The sequence below is a fragment of the Solea solea genome, chromosome 7, assembly GCF_958295425.1.
Source record: "Solea solea chromosome 7, fSolSol10.1, whole genome shotgun sequence".
Taxonomy (NCBI): domain Eukaryota; kingdom Metazoa; phylum Chordata; class Actinopteri; order Pleuronectiformes; family Soleidae; genus Solea; species Solea solea.
Window position 1 is genome coordinate 28,709,265 of NC_081140.1, and position 23,444 is coordinate 28,732,708.

The 23,444-nt window shown below is 35.8% G+C and overlaps 1 protein-coding gene across 3 annotated transcripts in view; it reads right to left on the reverse strand.

Moving 5' to 3' along the window:
* dph1 (diphthamide biosynthesis 1) overlaps positions 1 to 23,444 on the reverse strand; it is a 207,464-nt gene that overhangs the window by 100,955 nt on the left and 83,065 nt on the right. For 2 of the 3 annotated variants that reach the window (XM_058633730.1, XM_058633731.1), the window contains exon 11: positions 21,563 to 21,697. In XM_058633730.1, the coding sequence (XP_058489713.1) occupies positions 21,563 to 21,697 (135 nt within the window). Of the gene's footprint in view, positions 1 to 18,623; positions 18,848 to 21,562; positions 21,698 to 23,444 lie in introns of those variants that run through there. The other variant, XM_058633732.1, reaches the window with a different exon arrangement.

A 23,444-nucleotide genomic window follows, 5' to 3' on the forward strand; every position in this document is an offset into this window, starting at 1 on the left:
TGTATTTATTTGACGGGCTATTCGGCTGTTTTTGCAGTGTTTCACACGACTCTAGTTTGTTTGAAAAATTTTAATTTCAGTCTGTTTTTCTAGTTTTAAAGAACATTACATTAGAACATTACAGCCTAAAAGTGGCTACAGAAGCTTTTCTTTCTCTTGAAACAAGAATATTTAAAGCAGTTTACGAATATTTGACTGATTAGTAGTCGGGCTGTTTTTGCAGTGTATTAGCCAACCCTAATTTGTGTGTGTTTTTCTAGTTTTAAAGAACTGAAAGTGGCTACAGAAGCTTTTCTTTCTCTTAAAACAAGAACATTTAAATCAGTTTAAGAATACTTGGTTAATTCCTGGTGGGTCTTTTTTTTTTACAGTGTTTGAGGAAAAGCAGTCGAGATGAAGAATCTTGTGTTCAGAGTGAGAAAACAAAAGCTTGGGGTGAGAAAGAGAAAAGATGAGGTGCAGCGAGATCTTCTTCTCTCCCTGTGACGCGGGTTCGTGTTTCATCATTAATTCACGACGGCCCTGTGAATGAGACGTTCTGATCAACTCCACCTTTGATTATAAATTAAATATTAACGAGGAGTTCATTAGAGTGTGCAGCGCATCACGTCTTTAAAGATGACGTTTACGAACCTACGACAGAGTTCTAGACGTTCAGGCTTTTATGAGCGAGTGAAGGGAGGAGAAATTTAAACATCATACATTTATATCATCTTTACCCTCATGATGTAATATTTATATAGAGTATTTATATCATATTTATATCATATGAACTCAGCAATAACATTACATTTACATTACAACACAAAAGTCACAGACGTTCCAGTAAAACCAGAGATTACGATGAATGAATGATAGAGAACGAACAACAGAATGAACGAACGAACAAAAGATAGATAGAACGAACGATAGCCAGATAGAATGAATGAACAAACGATAGAACCAAAACAAAAGAGAGAATGAACGAACGATAGAACGAATGAACAAACGAACAATATAACGAACAAAAGATAGATAGAATGAACAAACGAACGATAGATAGAATGAACAAATGATAGAACGAATGGTAGATAGAACGCACAAACGATAGATTGAATGAACGATAAAACAATCAATAGATAGAACAAACAAAAGATAGATAGAAAGAACGATAGAACGAACAAACAACAGAACAAATGAACAAAAGATTGAAAGAACGAACGATATAATGAACGCACGAAAGACAGATAGAACAAACAATAGAATGAACAAAGGATAGATAGAACGAATGAATGAAAGATTGATAGAACGAACAATTGAACCAACGATAGATAAAATGAATGAAGGAAAGATTGATAGCACGGAAGAACGATAGATCGAAGGAACGATAGACAGAATGAACGTTAAAACTAATAATCGATAGATAGAACAATACATAGATAGATAGACATATAGAACGAAAGAACAAACGAATGATAGAACGAAAGAACAAACGAACGATAGAACAACAGACACTAAAATGTGACGTCAACAGACTGGCGGCCACTGAAAACTGAAAACATGTCTCCAACATTTAGCAAAGCAAATGTGTTGAACAGAGGAGTCTGGTGTATTTAGAGACAGCTCTGCTGAAAGCCGGCCATCGTGACAACGTTCACTGGTATTTCAGTTCAGTGACTGAAGGACTGAACCATTCAGTCAACAAATCTGAATGAATAATTCACTTTCACCCAAAACAACTGCTTTACCAGTCACTAGCTTGTGTTTGTGACGCAGAGAAAACCACAACACGGCAGTTTCACATGAGCTTAAGTTTATGATGTTCTTGGAACATGTTCACGTCTTTATCTCGCAGACTTTTCTAACCACTCACTCTCCCACACCAAACCCCATAGAGAAAAGCAGTGATTTTAACATCACAGCACACAGGAGCTGTTGATCCACTGCTGCCTCCATCACTAAGTTCAAATGTCTTATTTAATGAATTCTGCATTTTAAATTCTTTGTTCAGATTCACTTAAGTGACACAAAGTGACCACACGAGGCAGCAGTAGACCAGCAGCTCCTGTGTCCCCGCAAGCTAAAATGACTGATTTTCTCTATGGGGTTTGGTGTGGGAGAGTGACTGGTTGGAAAAGTCTGCGGATTGTTGTTGGTCAAAATTCACCGCCATTAGAAAAAGAATGGAGAAATATTGTCCCGCACCAGCGCCTCAGTAAAGTTTGCAGACCACAGCTCACAGGGTCAAACCACCGAGTTCCACCACAATCCTCATATAAAACTATAATTTCAGTTATTTAATGAATAACTGGGTAAATCTGGAGAATCCACAAGAGATTTCAGAGCTGGGATTAACTTGAATCTCCCACCTGAGTTCATATAGATTTTTATAAAACAATACAAACTGATAATACACATACGTTTGTCCAGAATCACAACGATGAAACAAAAATAAATACAATCCCTGACAGTGATCAGAGAAAAGTCTCTGAATGTTGTTCTAAGCCTCAGTGTTTGTGCTTCAAGGTCGTTTCATTCAGGCCAAACGAAGTCTGTCATTTCTACAGTTGTTAGAGGACGTTTGACTTCAGGGTGAGAAAACAGCAGCAGGAGGAAGAAGAAGAAGAAGAAGAAGAAAAGGACGAAGGTTGAGAGAATGTATATTGCACCACAGATAGATCTTCATCACTCAGCTATAGTTTCTATACTTTTCTCTCTTCTTCTTCTTCATCGTCTGCATCAAGACAAAGACGGAGAAAAGACTCCCGTGTCTGGGATTATTATCCCTGCCCTCAGGTTTCCTCTCAGATTACGTGTGATATGACGATGTTAAATTCAGGAAACAGAGCTCTGGTGTTGGATCATTTCTTTGTTGTTTTTGGCAGAGCTGAGAGTTTGGAGCTGGTACAGGGAGGAGGAAAGTGTTGGAGCGCTGCCTCACGACTTCAACAGTTTAATAAAGACAGAGTTCAGGTTTTTTTTAATATCATTATTATTATTACTATCATTATTATTATTGTTATTATTATTACTATCATTATTATTATTATTATTATTCTTGTGGTATGGTTGAATGAAGTACTGGCATTTTAACAAAACTGACAAAAAAAAAAGTCAGATACTTTCTCTCCGTGTGATAAGAATAATAATCTATGCCTGCTTACATCAACTGTACTGTAATAAATACTTGTCACTTTATTTTACTATTAGTGGGTGAAATAAATATTTCTGTGTTAGACAAAATAATGAGAAAACCATTTATAATATAATAAAACACAACATAACAATGCAAAAAACCTCTGGATCCTAAAGTTGTCATAAACAAAATATATTCAATAGGCTTTAAAATGATAGTTAAGTGGTTTTGAATTGTGACGTTATAAGGTACTGACTTGACTCTGGACTCACTCAATAAAATCTATGTCAGTTTAAGTCTTAAGAACATGTTCACGTCTTAATCTCACTCTTAGACAGACTTTTCCAACAGGAAAGTGAAGTTTGTAAACCAGTCACTCTCCCACACCAAACCTCATAGAGAAAATCACTGATTTTAGCTCGCGGGGACACAGGAGCTGCTGGTCCACTGCTGCCTCGTGTGGTCACTTTGTGTCACTGAGGTCAATCTGAGCATAGGAATTCAAAAGCTGAATTTGACTAAATAAGACATTTGAACTTAGTGATGGAGGCAGCGGTGGATCAACAGCTCCTGTGTGCTGTGATGTTAAAATCACTGATTATCTCTATGGGGTTTGGTGTGGGACAAAAAAAAGGGTTTAAAAACCTCTATTTTCTGTGCTTAAAGCTTAAAAATGCTCTGTTTTAAGTCAACGACAACCTCAGGATCCAGAGTTTATGGCATTTGTGTTTGTTATTTATATTAATGTATTATTTTTTTGTCCAAAACAAATACATTTCACCCACAAATGGATGTAGTTATAAGTCAGGTGAGGTGACCGCTGTCCTGGAAACACAGTTAAACGTGAACATCGACCACGACTTCCTGTCCGTCACTCACAGCTGCTCGTTATGTGTCACGTCGTTTTTTCTGTGTAACATCCAGCAGATATTTACCTCCTTCCTCTCTGTGGCGAGGTGAAGTGAATCATCGCTGCTGCTGCTGCTGCTGCTGCTGCTGCTGTAAGTGCTGCAGTTTTTTCTGTCACGGAATAAAAAAAATAAGCTGATGTGGATGCAGAGAATGAGAGAATGAGAGAGAAAAAGCCCCTGTGAGGAGGAGAGGACGAGTGTGAAGGAAACACGCTGATCATCGTCTGCAATCAGTAAATAATCATTACCACGTTTTAAAGACGTGTTAACATCTGTTCTGTGAAGATAAACGAGTGCCGACCTGCTGCAAAACGCTGGAGCTGATTTATTTTGCACATAAAAAGAGAGAAGATGAGAAAAATAAGGCAGAAAATCTACTGGATTTATGGATTAAATACAAGTCAAAACTACACTGATTACTGAATGACATAAAATGATAATCTGGAGTAAACTGAATATTAATAACACTAAAGTAAATTACACTTTGACTATACTTTGTGACAAAACCTTTAATTAATTAGTAAAATCCCTGTTTGTGATTTTAAACTGAATTTAACTGCGACTCGAGGAGAAAACTGGATAAAAAATGTGGAGACAAACTAACTTTTTTTAGAAAATTAGAAGGAAGAAAACATGCATTGTGTCACACGTTGTTGTGAAGTCAGTGTTTTATATGGATGAATGAGTTTCTTTAAAACTAAATTTCACCGCGACAAAAAAACAAAAATGATTTAACAGTTAAACCAGAAACAGTCAAGAAATCATCAAAAGTGGAGACAGTTTTCTAATTCAATGGCTGGAAAACTACATTCATCCATTCACAGGCATTCACTCACACATTCATACATCTCTCATCACCCGTTCACAGGCTGTCACGAAAAGAGCCGGGAATCAAACCCTTGACCTGCTTACAGAAAGACATCTCACTCTACCTCTGACCCACTGTGTCCCTTTACCTCAAAAACAAAATGCTGTTATTTATTACAAACTTTTAAACACAACCTAATGATTATTATCACATGACTTTTATTCTTTTAATTTTTCTGAATTCTCTGTGTAATATGGAAAAACCTTAAGTTCCGCCCCCTCCTCATAGTCCCACCTACTTGTAGTTATGCCCCCCCACTTTTGCAGATGGATGTAATATATAATATAATATAATATATATAATATAACACTACACTTCACTGTTTTTGGTGACAGGAAACTGGAGTTTGTAAAGCACTCACTCTCCCACACCAAACCCCATAGAGAAAACCAGTGATTTTAACATCACAGCACACAGGAGTTGTTAATCCACTGCTGCCTCCGTCACTAAGTTCAAATGTCTTATCTTATGAATTCGGCATTTGAAATCTTTTGTTCTATTAACGTCAGTGACACAAAGGGACCACACGAGGCAGCAGTAGACCAGCAGCTCCTGTGTCTCCAAGAGCTAAAATCACTGATTTTCTCTATGGCGTTTGGTGTGGGAGAGTGAGCGGTTTATTATAACATCACAGCACACAGGAGCTGTTGATAAGTTCAAACGTATTATTTAGTCAAATTCGGCATTTGAAATATTTAATTGAGACATTCCTCATTGACACAAAGTGACCACACGAGGCAGCAGAAAAACAAAAACCTGAACTGTCCCTTTAAACCTCTGCTCTGAGACACAGTTGATAAATAAAAGTGTCCAGGGGTTTGAATCACTGTGTCCATTAAAAAAAGATAAATATTGTTCCACTCACACTTCCTCCCCCTCACTTCCTCCTCACGCATCCTCCCTCCTCTCCTCCTCTCCTCCCTCCCTGCGCGGGAACCTTTAACGTCCTCCTGTTGACTAAATTTCCTCAGTGACGTCAGAGTCCACGTACATGGTCCGGTGATGTAGGTGACGGTGTTGTGAATGAATGAGTGAGTGTCTCCTCCTCCTCCTCCTCCTCCTCCTCCTCTTCATCACTACTACTATAACAGCGTGTGTATAAGAAGCAGCAGAGAGAGGAGCAGGATTCAGCAGCAGCAGCAGCAGCAGCAGAAAGAAGAAGAAGGAGAGATAAAGTCTATTTTATGGAGGAGGAAAAAGAAGAAGATTCCTCATATATTAAAACAACAGAGAAAAGGTGTCGTCGTCACTATTTAAGAGGATAAAAGTGTGTTTTTGTTTTAGTTTGATGTGAAATCATAAAATGAAGAAATGTGAGGTGGACTCATGGAGAAATAACAGGTAAGTTTCCAGTCTTTTATTCTGACATTTCTTTGTGTTTCTGGGTTTTATTTTGAAGGACTCCTGGATCATCAATGACATAAAGCTGTTTGAGTGAATTTGTTTTGCTTTACAATGTATTCTTGATCATCGTGGAGGTATTTTATTTTGAAATAATTCTCCTTTTTTAGGCAGAAAATGTGTGTGTGTGTGTGTGTGTATAGATATATTTATATCTATATACACATGTGGTTAAATCAGAGGAGCTGAAGTTGAAATAGATGCTGCGTGACTTTGTGTGTGTGTTGTTTGCAGAGAGAGATGAAGCTGAAGTTACTGCAGTGTGAGTCACTTTGAGAGAGAGAGAGTGTGTGTGTGTGCAGGGAGGAGGAGGAGGAGGAGGAGGAGGAGGAGACACCGAGTGAATGTTAACCAGACTGCAGAGACAAACACAATCACGACACCCAGCTTCTTTTTCTTCTCTTTTATTCTCTCTCTCTCTCTATCCTCCTCCTTTGATTTAAAGGTCTAATCCGTTTATTTTTAAGACAATAAATCAGTAAATAAATCGATAACACAGTCACAGTCTAAATGTGGATCATATTCACTGACGTGAGGCTAAAACAAGACGATCTAAAAACAGTCTCTCTGCTCACATCCTCTGTGTGTGTGTGTGTGTGTGTGTGTGTGTGTGTGTGAGTGACGTGTTCTCAGTGATGACGTCAGTTTTGCGTCATTCCTGCGCACATGCAGACTCTCGTCCAATCAGAGCGCAGTGGGATTTAAAGGCACAGGATACACTGTGTGTGTGTGCAGTATAATACCTATATATAAACCTATTATATTTATATGTACACACAGTACATGTATTATTATTTAATAACATTAAGTAAGAAGAAGGGGGAGAAGAAAAAGAAAGTGAGAGTGATGATGATGATGATGAATTTGTTTCATAGTAAAAAAATAAATAAAAAACCACTCACTCAGAACTGAATTAATGACATTTTCACTCGTGCATCGTCAGGATTTCACAGAATTTAACCGTAAATTTCACACTAAATTGTTTCATTTTCACTTCACAGGCTTTAATCCTCAACATTTACAGTAAAATACTATTAATATATATATAAGTAATAGTATTGATTGTGTATTTTTATATCATGAAATTACTCGCGCTGTGATATTTACAGTAAAACACAGCACTGATGAGGTAAATGACTGTAGAACCACAGTCATGTGACATGAAACTGTATCTACCCTAAAGCAAAAACAGATAATCATAGTAAAACTGTACAGAGATACAGAGAAATCATGTACAATAATGTATATATACAGTAATATACCTATAAAACAGTAATAAATGGCATAAATCTGAAGTTACAGTAAACAGCTGTTGATTTATTATTAAATAATTAAGTAAAATTACAGTGAAAGTAAAATAATTAACTGTAAATAAACATGAAGTTATTTACTGTGAATGTTCACTCACTTTTTTTTACGGTGTGAACATGTTTCTAGTTTTAGTTTGATTCACTTTTTACTCGTTTGATGACGTTTGACTCAAAGTCTCTGTCCGTGGTGCTGAAGCCGAATCTGTCTCTGTCCGTGGTGCTGAACGTCAAAAACTCTGTTTAAACTAAAACAATTTAAAACTGAACTCACACAGAATTGAACTTTTATGAAAAATATGAAGAATTGTCTTCAGCTGTTTTAAAAAATAACCTGAAATCCTGTACTGATAATAATGTACTTTTTATTTGTTGTTACAAACTGTTTCACTTAGTTTTTAAACATTTGACCCTGATGCTTCAAATTAACTTCGTCTTTGATCATTTTTATTAAGTTATTTGACTTTTTCCTTCGTCCGTGTACTTTTTTTATTTGTTTTTAACACATTCATTTACCTTCCTTTCAAAATGATCGTCACTCACATTTGACTTTTAAAGAATTCTCCTCTGTAAAACTTTTTCTGTATAAAAGCAGTGTTTAATAAAGTATTTAGTAAATTATTTTTCTTTACTTAGAGATGGACAGACATCAGTCTGTTTCTGTGGCTGATATTTAAAAAATCAATATTTGATCATTTTTATCTGATAAAATAAAACAGTTGGAAGACAACATTAATGAATTAAATTAAATAAACGTTCATTGAACGTCGCTCATGTCTGAACTGCAGCGCATTTATGTATTTTAATTTACATAACAATAAAGTCAACTAAATATTAAATACATTAAACATAAAAAACATAAAATTAACCATCTTTAGATGTTTAATAATCACTTTGTGACAGCAGTGCTTTTTTAAATTGTATTTTATTTTTTATGATCATTTACAAAAAAATAATCCAGTAAAGATTCAGTGAAAGTATAATTATTAACTATAAATATACATAAAGTCATTTTTTGTGTGTTTTTAGTTTGATCATTTTGATCATTGAAGCTGTGTGTGTGTGTGTGTGTGTGTGTGTGTGTGTGTCTCTGTCCGTGGTGCTGAATGTCGCCTTCAACTGCAGATTTGTGTCATAAACACAAAGTAACAACAACAATTTACAACTAAAATAACTCAAAATTTTACATTTATAGAACATTTTCACGACCTCATGTGTGAATTGTTCAGTAATAAAGAGACAAAAAGAGGGCGGAGCTTCTGCAGAGATCTTTACGGCTCAGGCAGCAACAACCACTTGTTTTTAATGTTCCAAATGTTTTATAGCGTCTTTTTATTGTCAGTGAAACATGTAACACTAGTTTCTTTTAAAATGAATCCCAGAGTGAAAATAATAATAATAAAGTCAAAACAATACCTTTGTGTTTTTGTGTCGTCTATAACTTTTGTAAAAGTTTCAAGTCATAATCCTAGAGTTTATAGTTTGTGAGCAGCGTCACAGCGCCACATACAGGCCTGACATATGCACTACAGTGTTTAGAGTCAAACGCTAAAAAGAATAAAAAAGTTAGATGTAAGGATCAGATATTCAGCACCATGGACAGAGACAGACTCACTTTTCAACAGTTCCGTCACAAAGTTGTTTCTTTTCATACGACGACATTAAAATATGTAACGTCTGCCACTAGAGGGCCTCGTTCGCAATATAAACAATAACAAAAAAATCCAGCTTGTCGTTATTAAGCAGCGCGGGATCATGGGAAATGTTGTCATTGATCTTTGTTTTGTTTTAAAAATGAAAAAAGGAGAGAAAAAGATTATTGACGACTCATTCATCGTTATTTTTTGTCGTATGTTGTGTTTTTTTCAGGTGTAAATGAGTGGATTAATGATCGTTTTCATGTTATTTGTTGATCCAGGTAGAACATCTTCACAGTTTAACTAACAGTGAGATAAATAACCGCTGCCCTCTGTGGTCAAAGTCTAGTTAAGGAGCAGAAGTCTTGAAGCCGTGTGAATTTAGTGAAGTCTCATTTGTCGATGATTGAAGCTGAAAATATGATGAACTTTGATTCTTTAGTCGCTCAAAGCCAATTTTTTAAATAATCTGTTTCCTCTCTTTTTTTTCCTATCTGCTGCTTTTACGTCATCTTAATCTGGAATTTAACTATAGATCCCCCCCAATTTATGGTTTAGATATCCAAGATAAACTTACTTTATGTATTTATAAAAACCCTAAGTTATTATTATTAATATTATTATTATCACATGAACCTGTAATAAAACTCCAAACACGTCTAATCCAAGGCAAACTGGCTGAGATGGATAATAATCCCACCCTGAAAACTTTATCTTGTTTTTTGACATCATTTTTACAGATTTAAATTTGTGTACACACGACCTCTCTTCTCATGTTTGTGTGTCTTCTTTTGTGTTTGTTTTATTTCAGTAAAGTTCAATTAAATGAGTATAAAAATAAACTAATCTCATCATTTGGAAGAATAAAACTCAGCAACAGGAGGCGGCTGGTAGAAAAACAGGAGGCTTGTGACGTCACCGTGTCTCTATGTCTGTGACTCATAGATAATCTGCATGAAAATCAATAATCCAAACAAAAACAAGTGGACCATGAACGTGTCGCAGCCTCAGGTCTGTGAGGAGACTGAAAATCATGTGTTTGTGAGGATTTCACAGAGAAATGTGAGGTTTTTCTTTTTTTACTTTAGATTTAAATGAAATCTGTTTTCAGTGTAGGATTTATGATATTTTTGTGTGTGTTTTTTTTAATTTCAGTGCATTTTTTTTAATGGTCTTTGGCCATTAAAAGTATTTTTTTGTGGTAATTTTGTTACAGATTAAAGCTTTTCCCTCTGCATTTATCCAGGTTATTCAAATGGTGGCTTGTGGGCCACGTGTGAGTCGTCCCAGCAGAAACACTAAGACAAAAAAACAAAACAAAAAAAAAAAAATACTTCCCTAAATCCCTACAGTAGTTCTGACCCTGAACGCATCACTCAGTGTAACCTGAGCCTGGTTCATATTTGAGAGAGAAAAACGCTGTTGCTAATTTTGTGAACATTACTTTTCTAAATTTTTATTCACTTTGAGTTTGACCTGAGTCAAATATGACAAACTCATTCATCTTTATTTCAAAGAGAATCAGTTATTATTACTGCTAATAATGTGAGCGAGGAACAGAATCACTAAAATATTTGTATTTTTAAGTGAAAACTTTTCAGGCTAAAGATTATTTTCTCCATTAATTGCTGAGTTTTTTTGGTTCAGAAAATGGTTTTTTTAAACCTGGAAATAATTAAGTTTCTCAGTTTTTAAGGATTTCTTTGTTTTATGGAGCAAAGAAACCAGAAAATATTCACATTGAAAAAACAATCAATTATCAATTATGAAAATAGTTGATGATTGATTTTGCAGTGGTTTCATCGTTTCATTGTTTTCATGCATTTTGTTTCATGTGCTTGTGTCAGACAAGTTTATTTTTCAAAAATGTTTGTTTGTTGTGCTTTCTTCTGATGTATCAGTCGTGATAACTGATAATAATAATGATAATGTGAAGATGAAAGGAAAGGAAGTGAGGAAGAGAAGGAAGTGAGAAAGAGAAGTGAAGAAGAGAAGGAAGTGAGGAAAGTAGGTGAGGAAAGGAAGAAGTAAAGTAGGGAGGAAGAGAAAAAAGTGAGGAAACACTGTCACTGAACTCACGAACACTGGAGATAAATTAAAAAACATAAATAGTAACAGATCAAATGTAAATCAGTAAAAAAATAAATAAAAGTATAAGAAACAAATAATAAAAAAAAGTAGAAGATGATTAAACAGATGCAGTAAAATAAACTGACTGCTGTTGACATAATGATATATTTATAATATATGATGTTTGTTTGTTTTTCTCTCTCCAGTCTGACGCATGTGACTCTCTGCTGCCCCTGCTGGTCATCAACAGTCAGTTCATCAACACCTTGGCTCTAGACTGCTTACTGTTAACAACTCTGTCACAGTCCAGTAACAGTCTACAGTCATGGCTACTGACGGCTGACACTGACACACACACACATACACACACACACATGCATGAATGAACACACACACCATCATCATCAAACCACAGCCAATCACTGTTCCCCTGCTGTCTCCATGGTGACCGTGGCATTAGATTGTTACTGTAGCAACAGCACTAACTGGTAACAGTCTACAGCCATGGTCGCTAGGGGGCCAAAGAGCAACATCCCATAATACACACACACACACGTGGTGTAACAGAGCAGGAAAAAGGAGAAGCTATGAAATGAAGAGAATTAAGAAGAGTGAAATAATAAATGAATAAATGAATGATTGAATGAATGAATGAATGAATGAATGAGTTAAAATGAAAAGAATGAGAGAAAATATTGAATAAAAAAATATGAAGTTTCTGCAAACATTTGTTCACTTCATTATTGAGATATTTGCTGTTTATTTGAATTAAATTCAGGTGAAATAAACTTATTTCTTCAGTTTGAAATTTTTTTTTATTATTCCGTTAAAAAGGAAACAACTGCAAAAGTTAACTTTCAACCAAAGAAATAATGTATTTATTATTATGTTTCAATGTCCAGATTATATTTAAATTATTTATTCAGATTATTATATATAAGGTTTTAAACTGGCTTCAGGAGGGCGCTGTAGAGCTGCACCAGCATTAACCCAAATATCTACAAAACACTTGTCAAATCAAAATAATAAGTACGAATAAACTGGTTTTGGGGAAAGAAATCTTTCAAAAAGAACATTTTAGACAAATAAAGAAAAGCAGATGTATGTGTTGGATCAATGTCTTTAATTTAGTTTATGTTTAGTAAATGTTTTTCTCTCTCATGTTGTTGTCAATGTTTCTCTGAAGCTTTGATTTTTACTTAGAGTTTGTTATTTTGTTTATTTAAAGACATTTTGCTGTAAAGTTTGAATAAACATGAATTAAACACTGACATCGTCTCCTGTTTGTTCTCTAAATTAACCTGAAGACAAATGTGCACAACAAGGACAATTATTATTATTATTTTTATCATTATTAGTAAGTTATTGCCTCCTACAGCCTATAGAAAATAAACTGTATGAAAGTGAACTCTGTTAACGTAAACATAATCACGTGAACATGTGAGAAATAAAACATACAGTATTTGATCATGATTCTGATAAACAAAAGAGGAAAAGTGATAAAATTATTAAAAACAGCTTTTAGTTTAGTTTTAAACATGTTTTTAAAATTTATGAAAAGTTATTTATTTGAAGTTTAAAACAAAAAATATAAGATAGCGAGAGATGCTGTTAGCTAGCTTAGCTAATTTTGACAAACGGATAGAAATAAGGATACATAGTGAAATACATGCTAGTTAGCCTAAATATACAGACGTTGTTAGCTATCTTAGAAAGATAGATGCTAGTTAGCTTAAATAGATATATGCTGTTAGCTAGATTATGCAAGTTAGTTAAAATAGATAGATGCTAGTTATCTTAAATAGATAGATACTAGTTAGCTTAAATAGATACTAGTAAGCTTAACTAGATAGATGCTAATTAGCTTAAACAGATGTTAGTTAGCTTAAATAGATACATGTTAGTTAGCTCAAATATATAGATACATGTTAGTTAGCTCAAATATATAGATGCTAGTAAGCTTAAATAGATAGATACTAGTGAGCTTAAATAGATACATGTTAGTTAGCTTAAACAGATAGATACAAGTTAGCTTAAATAGATAGATACTAGCTAGATTAAATAGATGTTGGAGAGCGTAGCAAGTTACAGCAAGACAAACAGATGCTAGTTAGCTTAAACAAATAGATGTTGGTTAACCTAAATAGATACATGCTAGTTAGCTTAAATAGATAGATGTTAGTTAGCTGAAATAGATGCTAGTTAGAGACCTTAGCTGGACTGACGGATCTTTTTGTTACAGCAGATTTTAAAACAACTCTGACAATATAAAATATATATGATACAGATTATAGAAGGACAAAAGAGATAAAATGCAAATATAGATGAAAACAGAGGAACAACGTATAATACAAATATTACTAAAGACATAAACAGAAGTAATAGAGAAGTAATAAAGTATGAGAATAAAACATTAAATACTAAAAGTGTAAAAACTGAAGCAATTACACAACTACACAGATAATAAGTATTAGAACGTAACCATATAAACCAAAGTAAACATGTGCATATATATTATATTATACACATGTTTGCAGTGACCTTGGACTTCAACAAGACTCCTTTACTGTCATATTTTGAACCTGTGGTAACAATCACAAAAAAGGTGTAAAAATAGAACAATAACAGTGACTAACCCATTAACTATTAATACATTGATGAATATTCAATGTTGTCTTTGATTTTGCCAATTATTTGTCCTTTATACTTTATAACAGATAAATATTAGCGATGATTTATTCAGAGGAGGAGAAATGCATTTTTCTGTTTGATGAACTCGCTGACGCGAGCTGCAGTGAAACCGTGTCACGACGGCGGTGGCGTTTTTCAGTAAATGCAAACATTTATTTTAGGGACAAATATATATATTTATAGATGTCACGAGTTTGAGAAAAAAAACTTTAAGAATTAAGTGGAGAAAACTTTAATTAGTTACCAAGGTTATGAAGAACAGTAGAGGCTGATAAAAGCTATTATTTAATCTCTTTATTAAGAGGTTTCTGATTCAAAGGCTCGACTTTCTTCACTGATTTTACTAAACATTTTAACAGCTGCAAACTTATGGAAACCTCTTAGTGGATTCTGAGACAAAATCAATGCTTTTAAATCTCATTAAATATAGAAAGAATCAATATTATAATCATGAAACACTGACGTAACAGCGCTCTGTGCAGTTCAGTTCAGCTCAGAGCTGGATCTGTTTCTCGTGGGAAAGAAGTTTCTTTTATATTTTGCAGAACAAAAATCAATAAAAATGATGATAAAAACCTGCGATAAACAAGGACAAAGCAACAACCACAGCAGACTCAAAACAACCTCACATTTAGTCTGTAAGAAACTGTCAATCATGTGCAATGAAATGGTGCATTAGTGCAAAGTGATAGTGTAATTTGCACACGGAACAAAGGAAACAGAGTCTGTGGAGACTGAAACTCTGTCCTGAGAGAGGAGGAATGCATTTGTACAGAAGTGGATTCACTTTGCTGTCATAAAAACTGAGACTGTTTTCAGGATGTAGTTTACTAAATTTGAAAAGTAAAGCCAGAAGGAAAAGTAGAACAGAAGGAGCAGTCAGCCACCAGGGGGAGACTCAGCTGGTTGCAAAAAGAGCTCAGTTTGAATGGATGTCACAGTCTGTTGGTGGATGTACAGAACAGCTCATTACATGGCAAATCAGTGTGTTTGTGAATGCTTAGAATCAATGTTTTGGTGAATGTATAGAGCCGCTCACTATATGGCAGTAAGTCTGTTTGGATTTGTTTAGAAAGGTTCATTATTTTGCAGGCAGTCTTTTGGTGGTTGCCATTATTTGGTATATATATATATATATATATATATATATATATATATACATACATATATTTATATGAATTTATATTAGAGCTCATTATTTGGCTGGATGGATGTATAGAGTAGCTCACTATTTGGCAGTCAATCCCGTGGTGGATAAAGAGAACAGCTCACTATTTTACAGTCAATCTGGTGGATATCTAGAATAGCTCACTATTTGGCAGTTAAGCAACCCGCATAAAAATATCGTAAGACATGTAAACCCCCCTGAAAACCTCTGGACATGAGGTCCACGTTACACAGGGGTGGAATAATGTCAGTGACCAGAATGGAGAGGATGCTCAGACACTTTAAAACTGTGATTAAACATCAGGTTTATTATAACTGTTATTTTCTGAACTCTCTCTCAGTTTAAATAGGACTTTTGTGTTGTTTAGAAATGAACACTTTTCTTTGTTTTCTTCAAGGTCTAAACTCACTGTATCTTTTCTGTGTGGTTTGACCACAAATCTTTGAAATGACAATATGTTTGTGTGGATTTTTGTCTATTTTGTGGTTTACAGAATAACATAATAATAAAAAGGCCAAGTTTAACACAACTGTAAATTACAAAACCAGAGAAAATGAAATGAAATAGACATGCTGCAGATATAAGGGGGAAACAGTGATGATCCAGGACAGACAGGGTTAAAGAGTGAAGGTGACTGTGTCTCAGTGTCTCTGTGAGCTGAGGTGTCCTCATTGGCCTGATCATCAGGGACAGACTGACCTCCCACGCAGAATTAGTCATCTCTTTACACCACTTATTTTTTCTTTTTTCCACTAAAGACTCTTATTGAACCTTCTAACAACCTTCTCTCACATCAGTTTGTTGCCCAGACACGTCTCCACACACACACACACAGAGCATGAGACTTTAACTTTATCATTTATCGTTGCATTACCACAGAGATGCAGTTTTTATTGTTAGACTCGTCAGACTGAAAACACAAAGAACCGTTCACGTAAAGATTCAGAAGTGAATTCTAATGCTCAAGAAACGCTGTTTGACGGGAATGATGCCTGTCTCCACCCGCCCCAGCTCTGCTGCTGTATACACACAAACACTCCCTTAGTCAGGTCTGATAGTTTGGCCTGACAGAGTCTGTTTTCAGATGAAGGACGCGGTAAATAAATCCTGTTACATTGTGTCGGCTCACGAAGACCAAACATGCAGAGTAACAACATCATAAACAAAAATTAACCAAAGTAACTTATTGCAGCTTAGCTCACTATTTGTCAGTCAATCTCTTGGTGGATATAGAGAACAGCTCATTATTTGGCACTCAGTCTGTCAATGTAAAGAACAGCTCAGTATTTGGCAGTCAGTCTCAGGGTGGATATATAGAACAGCTCATTATTTGGCAGTCAGTCCAAAGGCTAGCTAACAAGCAAAGATCATTGCTAGCTAGCTAAATAGCATCATCCATCCATGTCAAACCTTGATATAACAACAACAGAAGATCACGTGGAGGACACGCCTTTTTTGGTGTCCTGAAAAGTCTGTCTAATAAAGAGGCAGTAACTATCTTTGAAAAAAAATATATATCTATATATCTATATCTATATATATATATAGATATAGATATATAAAGTTAAATTAAGTGTACAGATCTCAACAAAAGTTCAAACCTTCAGCCTTGTGCTTCATCTAACATCTCTGATAACAGAGACAGAGTGTGAGGACAAATACTCACTCACTCACTCACTCACTCACTATGACCAGCAAAGCCTCTCTCTCACTATTAACTGAGTGTGACATGAATGCGTCACAAGAGGGTGAATAAGACAGGCAACAGCTCCACCTGGTGTCCAGACCTCAGTGACTATGTGTCTTCAGAGGACAGGGACAGAGACATTTAGAGTGAGCTCTGGAAAAAATAAAGGATTCTAGGATTTTCATTCATTTCCATACATTAACAAGGAGATATCAGTAAAATATGTACAACAGTGACCTTTAGTGTTTGAAACAGTTACTGCAACGGCATTTAAAACAATTTTACAAGTTTACTACTGATCCAGACTGTTTTCTCACACACACACACACGCAGTCATTAATAACAGTCGACGATATAGATTTTTCAGGTCTGATATCAATTATTACTAGTTGATGAAACCCTTTAAAAAATCTAACGCAGACAGGCAGTTTCTTGGTGGATTTAGCTAATAGCTCATTATTTGGCAGTCAATCTGTTGCTGGATTTATAGAACAGCTCACTACTTGGCAAATGGTTTTGTGGTTTGTCATTTTTTGTCATTATTTGGATTTAGTGAAAAAATCATTGGCAGGCACTTTCCAGGTGGACAAAGAAAACACCACATTATTTGGCAGTCAGTCCCTTGGTAGATATATAGAGCAGCTCACTATTTGGCAGTTTGTTTGTTTGTGAATGTTTTGAATCATTATTTTGCAGTCCACCTGTTGGTAGTCAATCTCTTGGTGGATGTATAGAATAGCTCATTATTTGGCAGTTGGTTTGTTGGTGGATGTATGGAAGAGCTCATTATTTGGCAGTGACTGACAGACAGCTGTTTTTCATATTTTCACACTTATGTCACATCTTAAACATTATTTTATTTTAATGTGGTTTTTGCTACATAAAGAGAATATGATGATAGACAGTTGTTTTTTATCCCGACACAGTTGGACTTTGTCTCACCTGACCAGACTCTCAGTGGTCATTTTGAGTTTGACCTCTGCCTTCAATGAAAAATAAACTATAATCAGTGAAGAGCAAGTTTAATAAAGACGTGAATCACCTGAATACTTAAAATATACTACAGTCACTTAACCAAAGAGTGTGATTTCACAGCAGTAACAAACAACAGCTCGTGGTGGGACATGTGAGGAACGCCATGAGACGGCGGGACGTGCTGCACCACAGCACCACACCGCTCTCTGTTGCCACGGAGACGCAGCGGAGGAAAGTAGGAGAGGAGGAGGAGGAGGAGGAGGAGGATTGGACTATAAAGTGAAGCCTGGAAACAAGACAATACAACAGGAGTGAAGGTCACGCCCCCAAGAGACTGTGTTTGTGGAACCTGCCGAGGTTTTCAGGGTCAGCAGAGGTCAACGCTGTCAATCTGCTGCAGCCTGTGTGTGTGTGTGTGTGGTTGTTTATTTATTTGTTTATTGACAGACTCCTGCATCAATAAATGATGAGGATGGAGAGCAGTCGTGACTGGTAAAAAAATAAATAAAAGAAAGAGGCTCCTGGTTTCAATGCGGCACAGAAAATATTCACACAGTGAGAAAAAGGCAGGGATCAGGTTTTTGGTTTTATTTGGGACTGGACAAGAGAGACGGTGTCATGACGTGTCACGATTGTCGGGGACTGGACATGAAATAAAGTGCTTTATGAAAGCGACTGAAAACGTCCAAGTTTGTTTTCCTCAAGTCCTTCTTGTCAGGCCACGTTGTTTTCATGCATCAGCTCAACAAAAACAAACCAAACAAAGTCTGTCCGCTGATTCCCAGAGTCACAAACGTGACAAAGCGAGAAATATCTTACGTCCACGTATTATTTATCCTCAGTCTGGACAAAAAAAAAAAAAACACTCTCCTCCGCTGGGTTTGGCCTTTTGAAGCACTGGTCACATGGTGTGTGTGAGTGGTGTGTGTGTCAATTCCCTTGGCAGCCACACGGGGCGCACTGGCTCTGTCCGCACTGCTTATCAGCAGCAGGGGGAGCTGGCAGCGAGCCGTGCTTCTGCAGGCGGTGGGACAAGCGTTAACACTTGGAACAGTGACAGCAGCTGCCTCACACAGATTAGTGCTAACATGGCTTTTTGTACAGAGAACTCACAAAGCAGCAATTAACACAATATCTGTCTGGATTTCTGCTCTTTTTTCTTCTCTGACAACAAATGTGGAAATCTGTGATGCACATTCAGAGTGAAGGTCAGAACACATTTGATTTATTCACTTATTTAGTTGTTAAGATTTTTACTTCAACCTATTTTATTACATTGTTTATCATTCTTATTTAATTTCTTTATTTTATCGATGTATGTCTATAAATAATCTACATTTACCATCAAACTCTGATGCTTAGTGGTGAGGTAGCCTTTTTTTCAGCTTAGTTGTCGTAGTGAATTGTATTTAGGGGTGATTAGTTTCATTCGATTAATCGTTTGGTTCATAAAATGTCAGAAAATATTGATCCGTGTTTGTCAAACGTGGAAATAATGATGTTCCCAAACCAAAAATGAGAAAATATTTACATTTAAGAGGATTATCAAAAGAGTTGGTGATGGTTAATTTAGTTACATGTAAGAAAAGTGCCATTTAAATAGAGATTGATTGAGTTTAAATGAAGATTGATAGAAGAATAAATTAAACTTCATGACCGGATGCATGTCCTGCTGTCACTCTGCCACTAGGTGTCAGTGTGGGTTCATACAAAGATAAACTCACTTCACACACAGAGGAGTTTGACTGTTTCCCTCTCAGCTGTGGTCATTATCACTAATTAACTGCTTTGTTGTTATTATGTTTTTATTTTTTCCTATTACGAAAAATCACACCCATAATGATGAAATCAAAACTCTTTGTTTCGTACGATGAGTGTTTTTCTTTTTTAAATCATGAGTGACATGTTTGAACATGTTTTCGTCGTGATGTTTCTTTTACCACCTCACTGTGGAGGAGCTAATGGCTAAGCTAAGTGTTTTTCTTCTTTCTTTCTGCTTCTCCCTCTCGAGGGAATCATCTGCTTTTTCAGTGATTTGCAAATTTGTTTTGAGTGTTATTATTTGGAGGAGCATCCTGAAGCAACCCTCCCATTTATGTGACTTATTTTATTGGCTAAGCTAACAGTTAAGTCCATACATTGTTTCCAACTTGCCTTCTATAGTGAAGAGCCTGAGACAACAGCACAGAGTCAGGTCCACAGCTCATTATTTGGCAGGCATTTTCTTGGTAGATTTAGAGAACAGCTCATTATTTGGCAGGCATTTTCTTGGTGGATTTAGAGAACAGCTCATTATTTGGCAGGCATTGTCTTTGTGGATTTAGAGAACAGCTCATTATTTGGCAGGCATTGTCTTGGTGGATTTAGAGAACAGCTCATTATTTGGCAGGCATTGTCTTGGTGGATTTAGAGAACAGCTCATTATTTGGCAGGCATTTTCTTGGTGGATTTAGAGAACAGCTCATTATTTGGCAGGCATTTCCTTGGTGGATTTAGAGAACAGCTCATTATTTGGCAGGCATTGTCAGTGAATGACAATTGACAAATGTTTTTCATATTGACAGATTCATTTTGCATCTTAAATGTATTTTTTTTTGTCTCATTCTATATCAAAACAAGCACTTTTATTTTGTTATTGGGCGGTAGAAAGACGCAGGATGGCGCTTGACATGCTAACAATGCTAACCATATTAGAATTAGTATAAAAAGGGTTCCCACACATTGGTTAACATCAAATTCATTCCCAGGACCAATTCCCTCAAATTCAAGGACAGAATGTGCTGACACAGCTTAAGATGGGAGGACAACTTGTAAGAGCTCGTCTTCCATAATAGCGTCCACTTTTATTGATTTGCAGCATTTGCTCTGCATCTGGACAAGTGATTGTCCTCAGGATCTTAGTCAAAGTCAGTCTTTGTCTTTTGTCTTTGGTGAGACTGAGATGTTGGAATTTTTCTTTTCCCCAGACATCAAGTCATAATTTTCTCTTTCGTTTTAACTTTACTCGCTCATTGTTCTGCACAGAATCTCACATCAACAGCGGAGAGAGACAACAAGACCAGCAATTATGTCTCCACATTTGTCCTGCGTAGGCCTCGTCTACTTACATCAAGCAACGCAGGGCATGAAACAGTAGGTGGCGTCGCAATGACGAGGCAGACATTTACCTAAATATCAACTTCACTGCTTTACTTACAAAATTCAAGCTCTTTTAATGACCCATGTCTATTTATGGTGATTTTCAAAAACCTTCAAGGGCCTTGAACTTTTTTTTTTATTCACAACCTTTCAAGGATTTCAAGGACCCGTGGGAACCCTGAGTATTTAAGGAACATTTTTTAACAAAATTTGGAAAAAATATAAAACTGGTTTCATAAAGCTCTACACAAACCATCTGCAACTAAAGAGGCATAGCGCCACCTAGTGTAGTGGAGTCATACACACTTTATTTAATAAATCATTATCACATGAGTGTTTGTTTACAAAGACAGACAGCGGAACAATTAAATGTGGTAGATAAACTACGAGTTCCTAACTAGGGGATTACGCGTTCCGAAAACCAGGCCTCAACAAATACCGACGTGTCTGATCGAGTTGATTTACTTCTTTTAAACTATTTTATTCCGGCTATTTTTAGTTTTTTAATGTACATAATAAAAACTTTACTTTTTTCCTCTTTTTTTTGTCTGACCTGTTAAGTTTATGGTTTTAAATGAGCCCTGTGTTGCTCACCTGTGCAGGTCTGCGTGCGGGTCGAGCAGGTTGGTGGTCAGGATGGTTCGGCGTCCACGGCCCCAGACTCTGGTTGGAGTAAAAGTCCATGGGGTAATTTTCCTTCCAGTCGACTTCCCGTAGAGCCACAGCAGCCTGAGACAGACAGAGACAAAGAGAGAGAGAAAACAATGACTAATCATGTCAAAACAGAAAAGAACAAGGCAGGAGTGCAAGATCAGCAGCATCTGAGCCGCGACTCTGCTCTGCTGTTTCTCCTCCTCTGGTAACGTGATCCGAGCACAGAGTGAAGCAAAGGCCGCTCCACGTTCTACAAATATTATTATATTCATACTTTTCTCATATTTGAGATCTTTTTTAGAGCTCAAATCTCACGACTCGAGCGCCGTAATCTCGTAGGACAGAATTTTGACCTTTAATCCCAAAATGCTTAATGTTGAACAAGTGTTTTTCCCCCTTCAAAATTATATTTTAAATAACAGAACTCAGGGTTTTATCCTCGAAATTCTGACTTGAATCTCAAAAATGCTGACTTTAAGATCATTATTCTGACTTTAATCTCAAAATTCTTATTTTAATCTGAAAAATGCTGACTTTAATCTCACAACTGTTCTACAAACATTATATTATTATTTTTCTGACGAGGAAATTCAACTTGTAGCATGAAAAAATCAGGCAAAGTTCGCACATGAGTTGAGTCCCGAGAGGAAAACTAAAATATAAAAAAATAGAAATATTGTGGGTTAAAGTTTGTTAATTTTATCAAAATGTTCTCAATTAATGGCAAAATGCAGACCATGGTTCTCAAACTGTGGTACGTGAGCTTCCTCTGGTGAAACATCAGAAACACTGTTCTACTGTAGATAATAACTAAATAATAATTATAATTAGAGCGACTTTATCTGTCGCTCCATGTTAATCTGAGATGAAAATGATCTTATTGTGAAAAGTCTGTCGCTGACTTTGCTCGACCTTTATCTAAATTTAATTTAATTTAATTTAATTTAATTTAATTTAATTTAATTTAATTTAATTTAATTTAATTGTATTCTTGGTTTTTAACTTCTTAATTTTATTAATAAATTTCACCACTCTGTGAAGCCAAAGGCAAATGTTTCCACTTTTGTGGACAATAAACTTTATTTATATGATTATTATTATTTTTATTTCTCAGTTTTGTTTCGGGCAGAGGAGACGAGTAAATTAAGAGTTTCATTACACGATCTCGACTGCTTTGTGTTTTTAACTGCGTGCTTTACAATGAAACGCTTTATTTAACCAGTTTGCTGTTTGTTGTTCTCAAAATGTCTTTGTTTTCGTCCATAAACCCAAAAATGATTCAGTTCTAATGTTTTTTTCGCTTTACAGAGCAAAGAAAACAGATTTAAGAAGCTGAAAAATCACAGACACTTGTTTTAATTAAAATAAAATAAACAGTCGGACCATTGTCAAAGCAGTAGTAGATTAATTCAGTAATCTCTGAGCTGTTGACAAATATCCACACTCTTTTTGTTTTGATATAAATCACAAATCATGAAAATGTTAATGGAAAAAAAAAGTCTATATTTCATGATCAAGGTTGAGGCTCCGATCCCTGATGTTTTAATCTCCTGGATTTGGGGTGTTTTATTTATTTATTTATTCATGTTTTCTGCAGTAAATCCACACAAACTGTGATGAGACCACGCAGACACGGGCGAGCGGCGTGATAATCTGACATTTGAAGAACAGAGAGACAGACAGACAGACAGACACAGAGAGAGCAGGTGAATGAGTGAACACATGAGTAAACACAGACTCAGTGACAGGATTAATCAACAGCTTTTCTGATTCATATCCATTTTTATTTGTTTGATATCGATTCATAAAATCCTGAGATTGA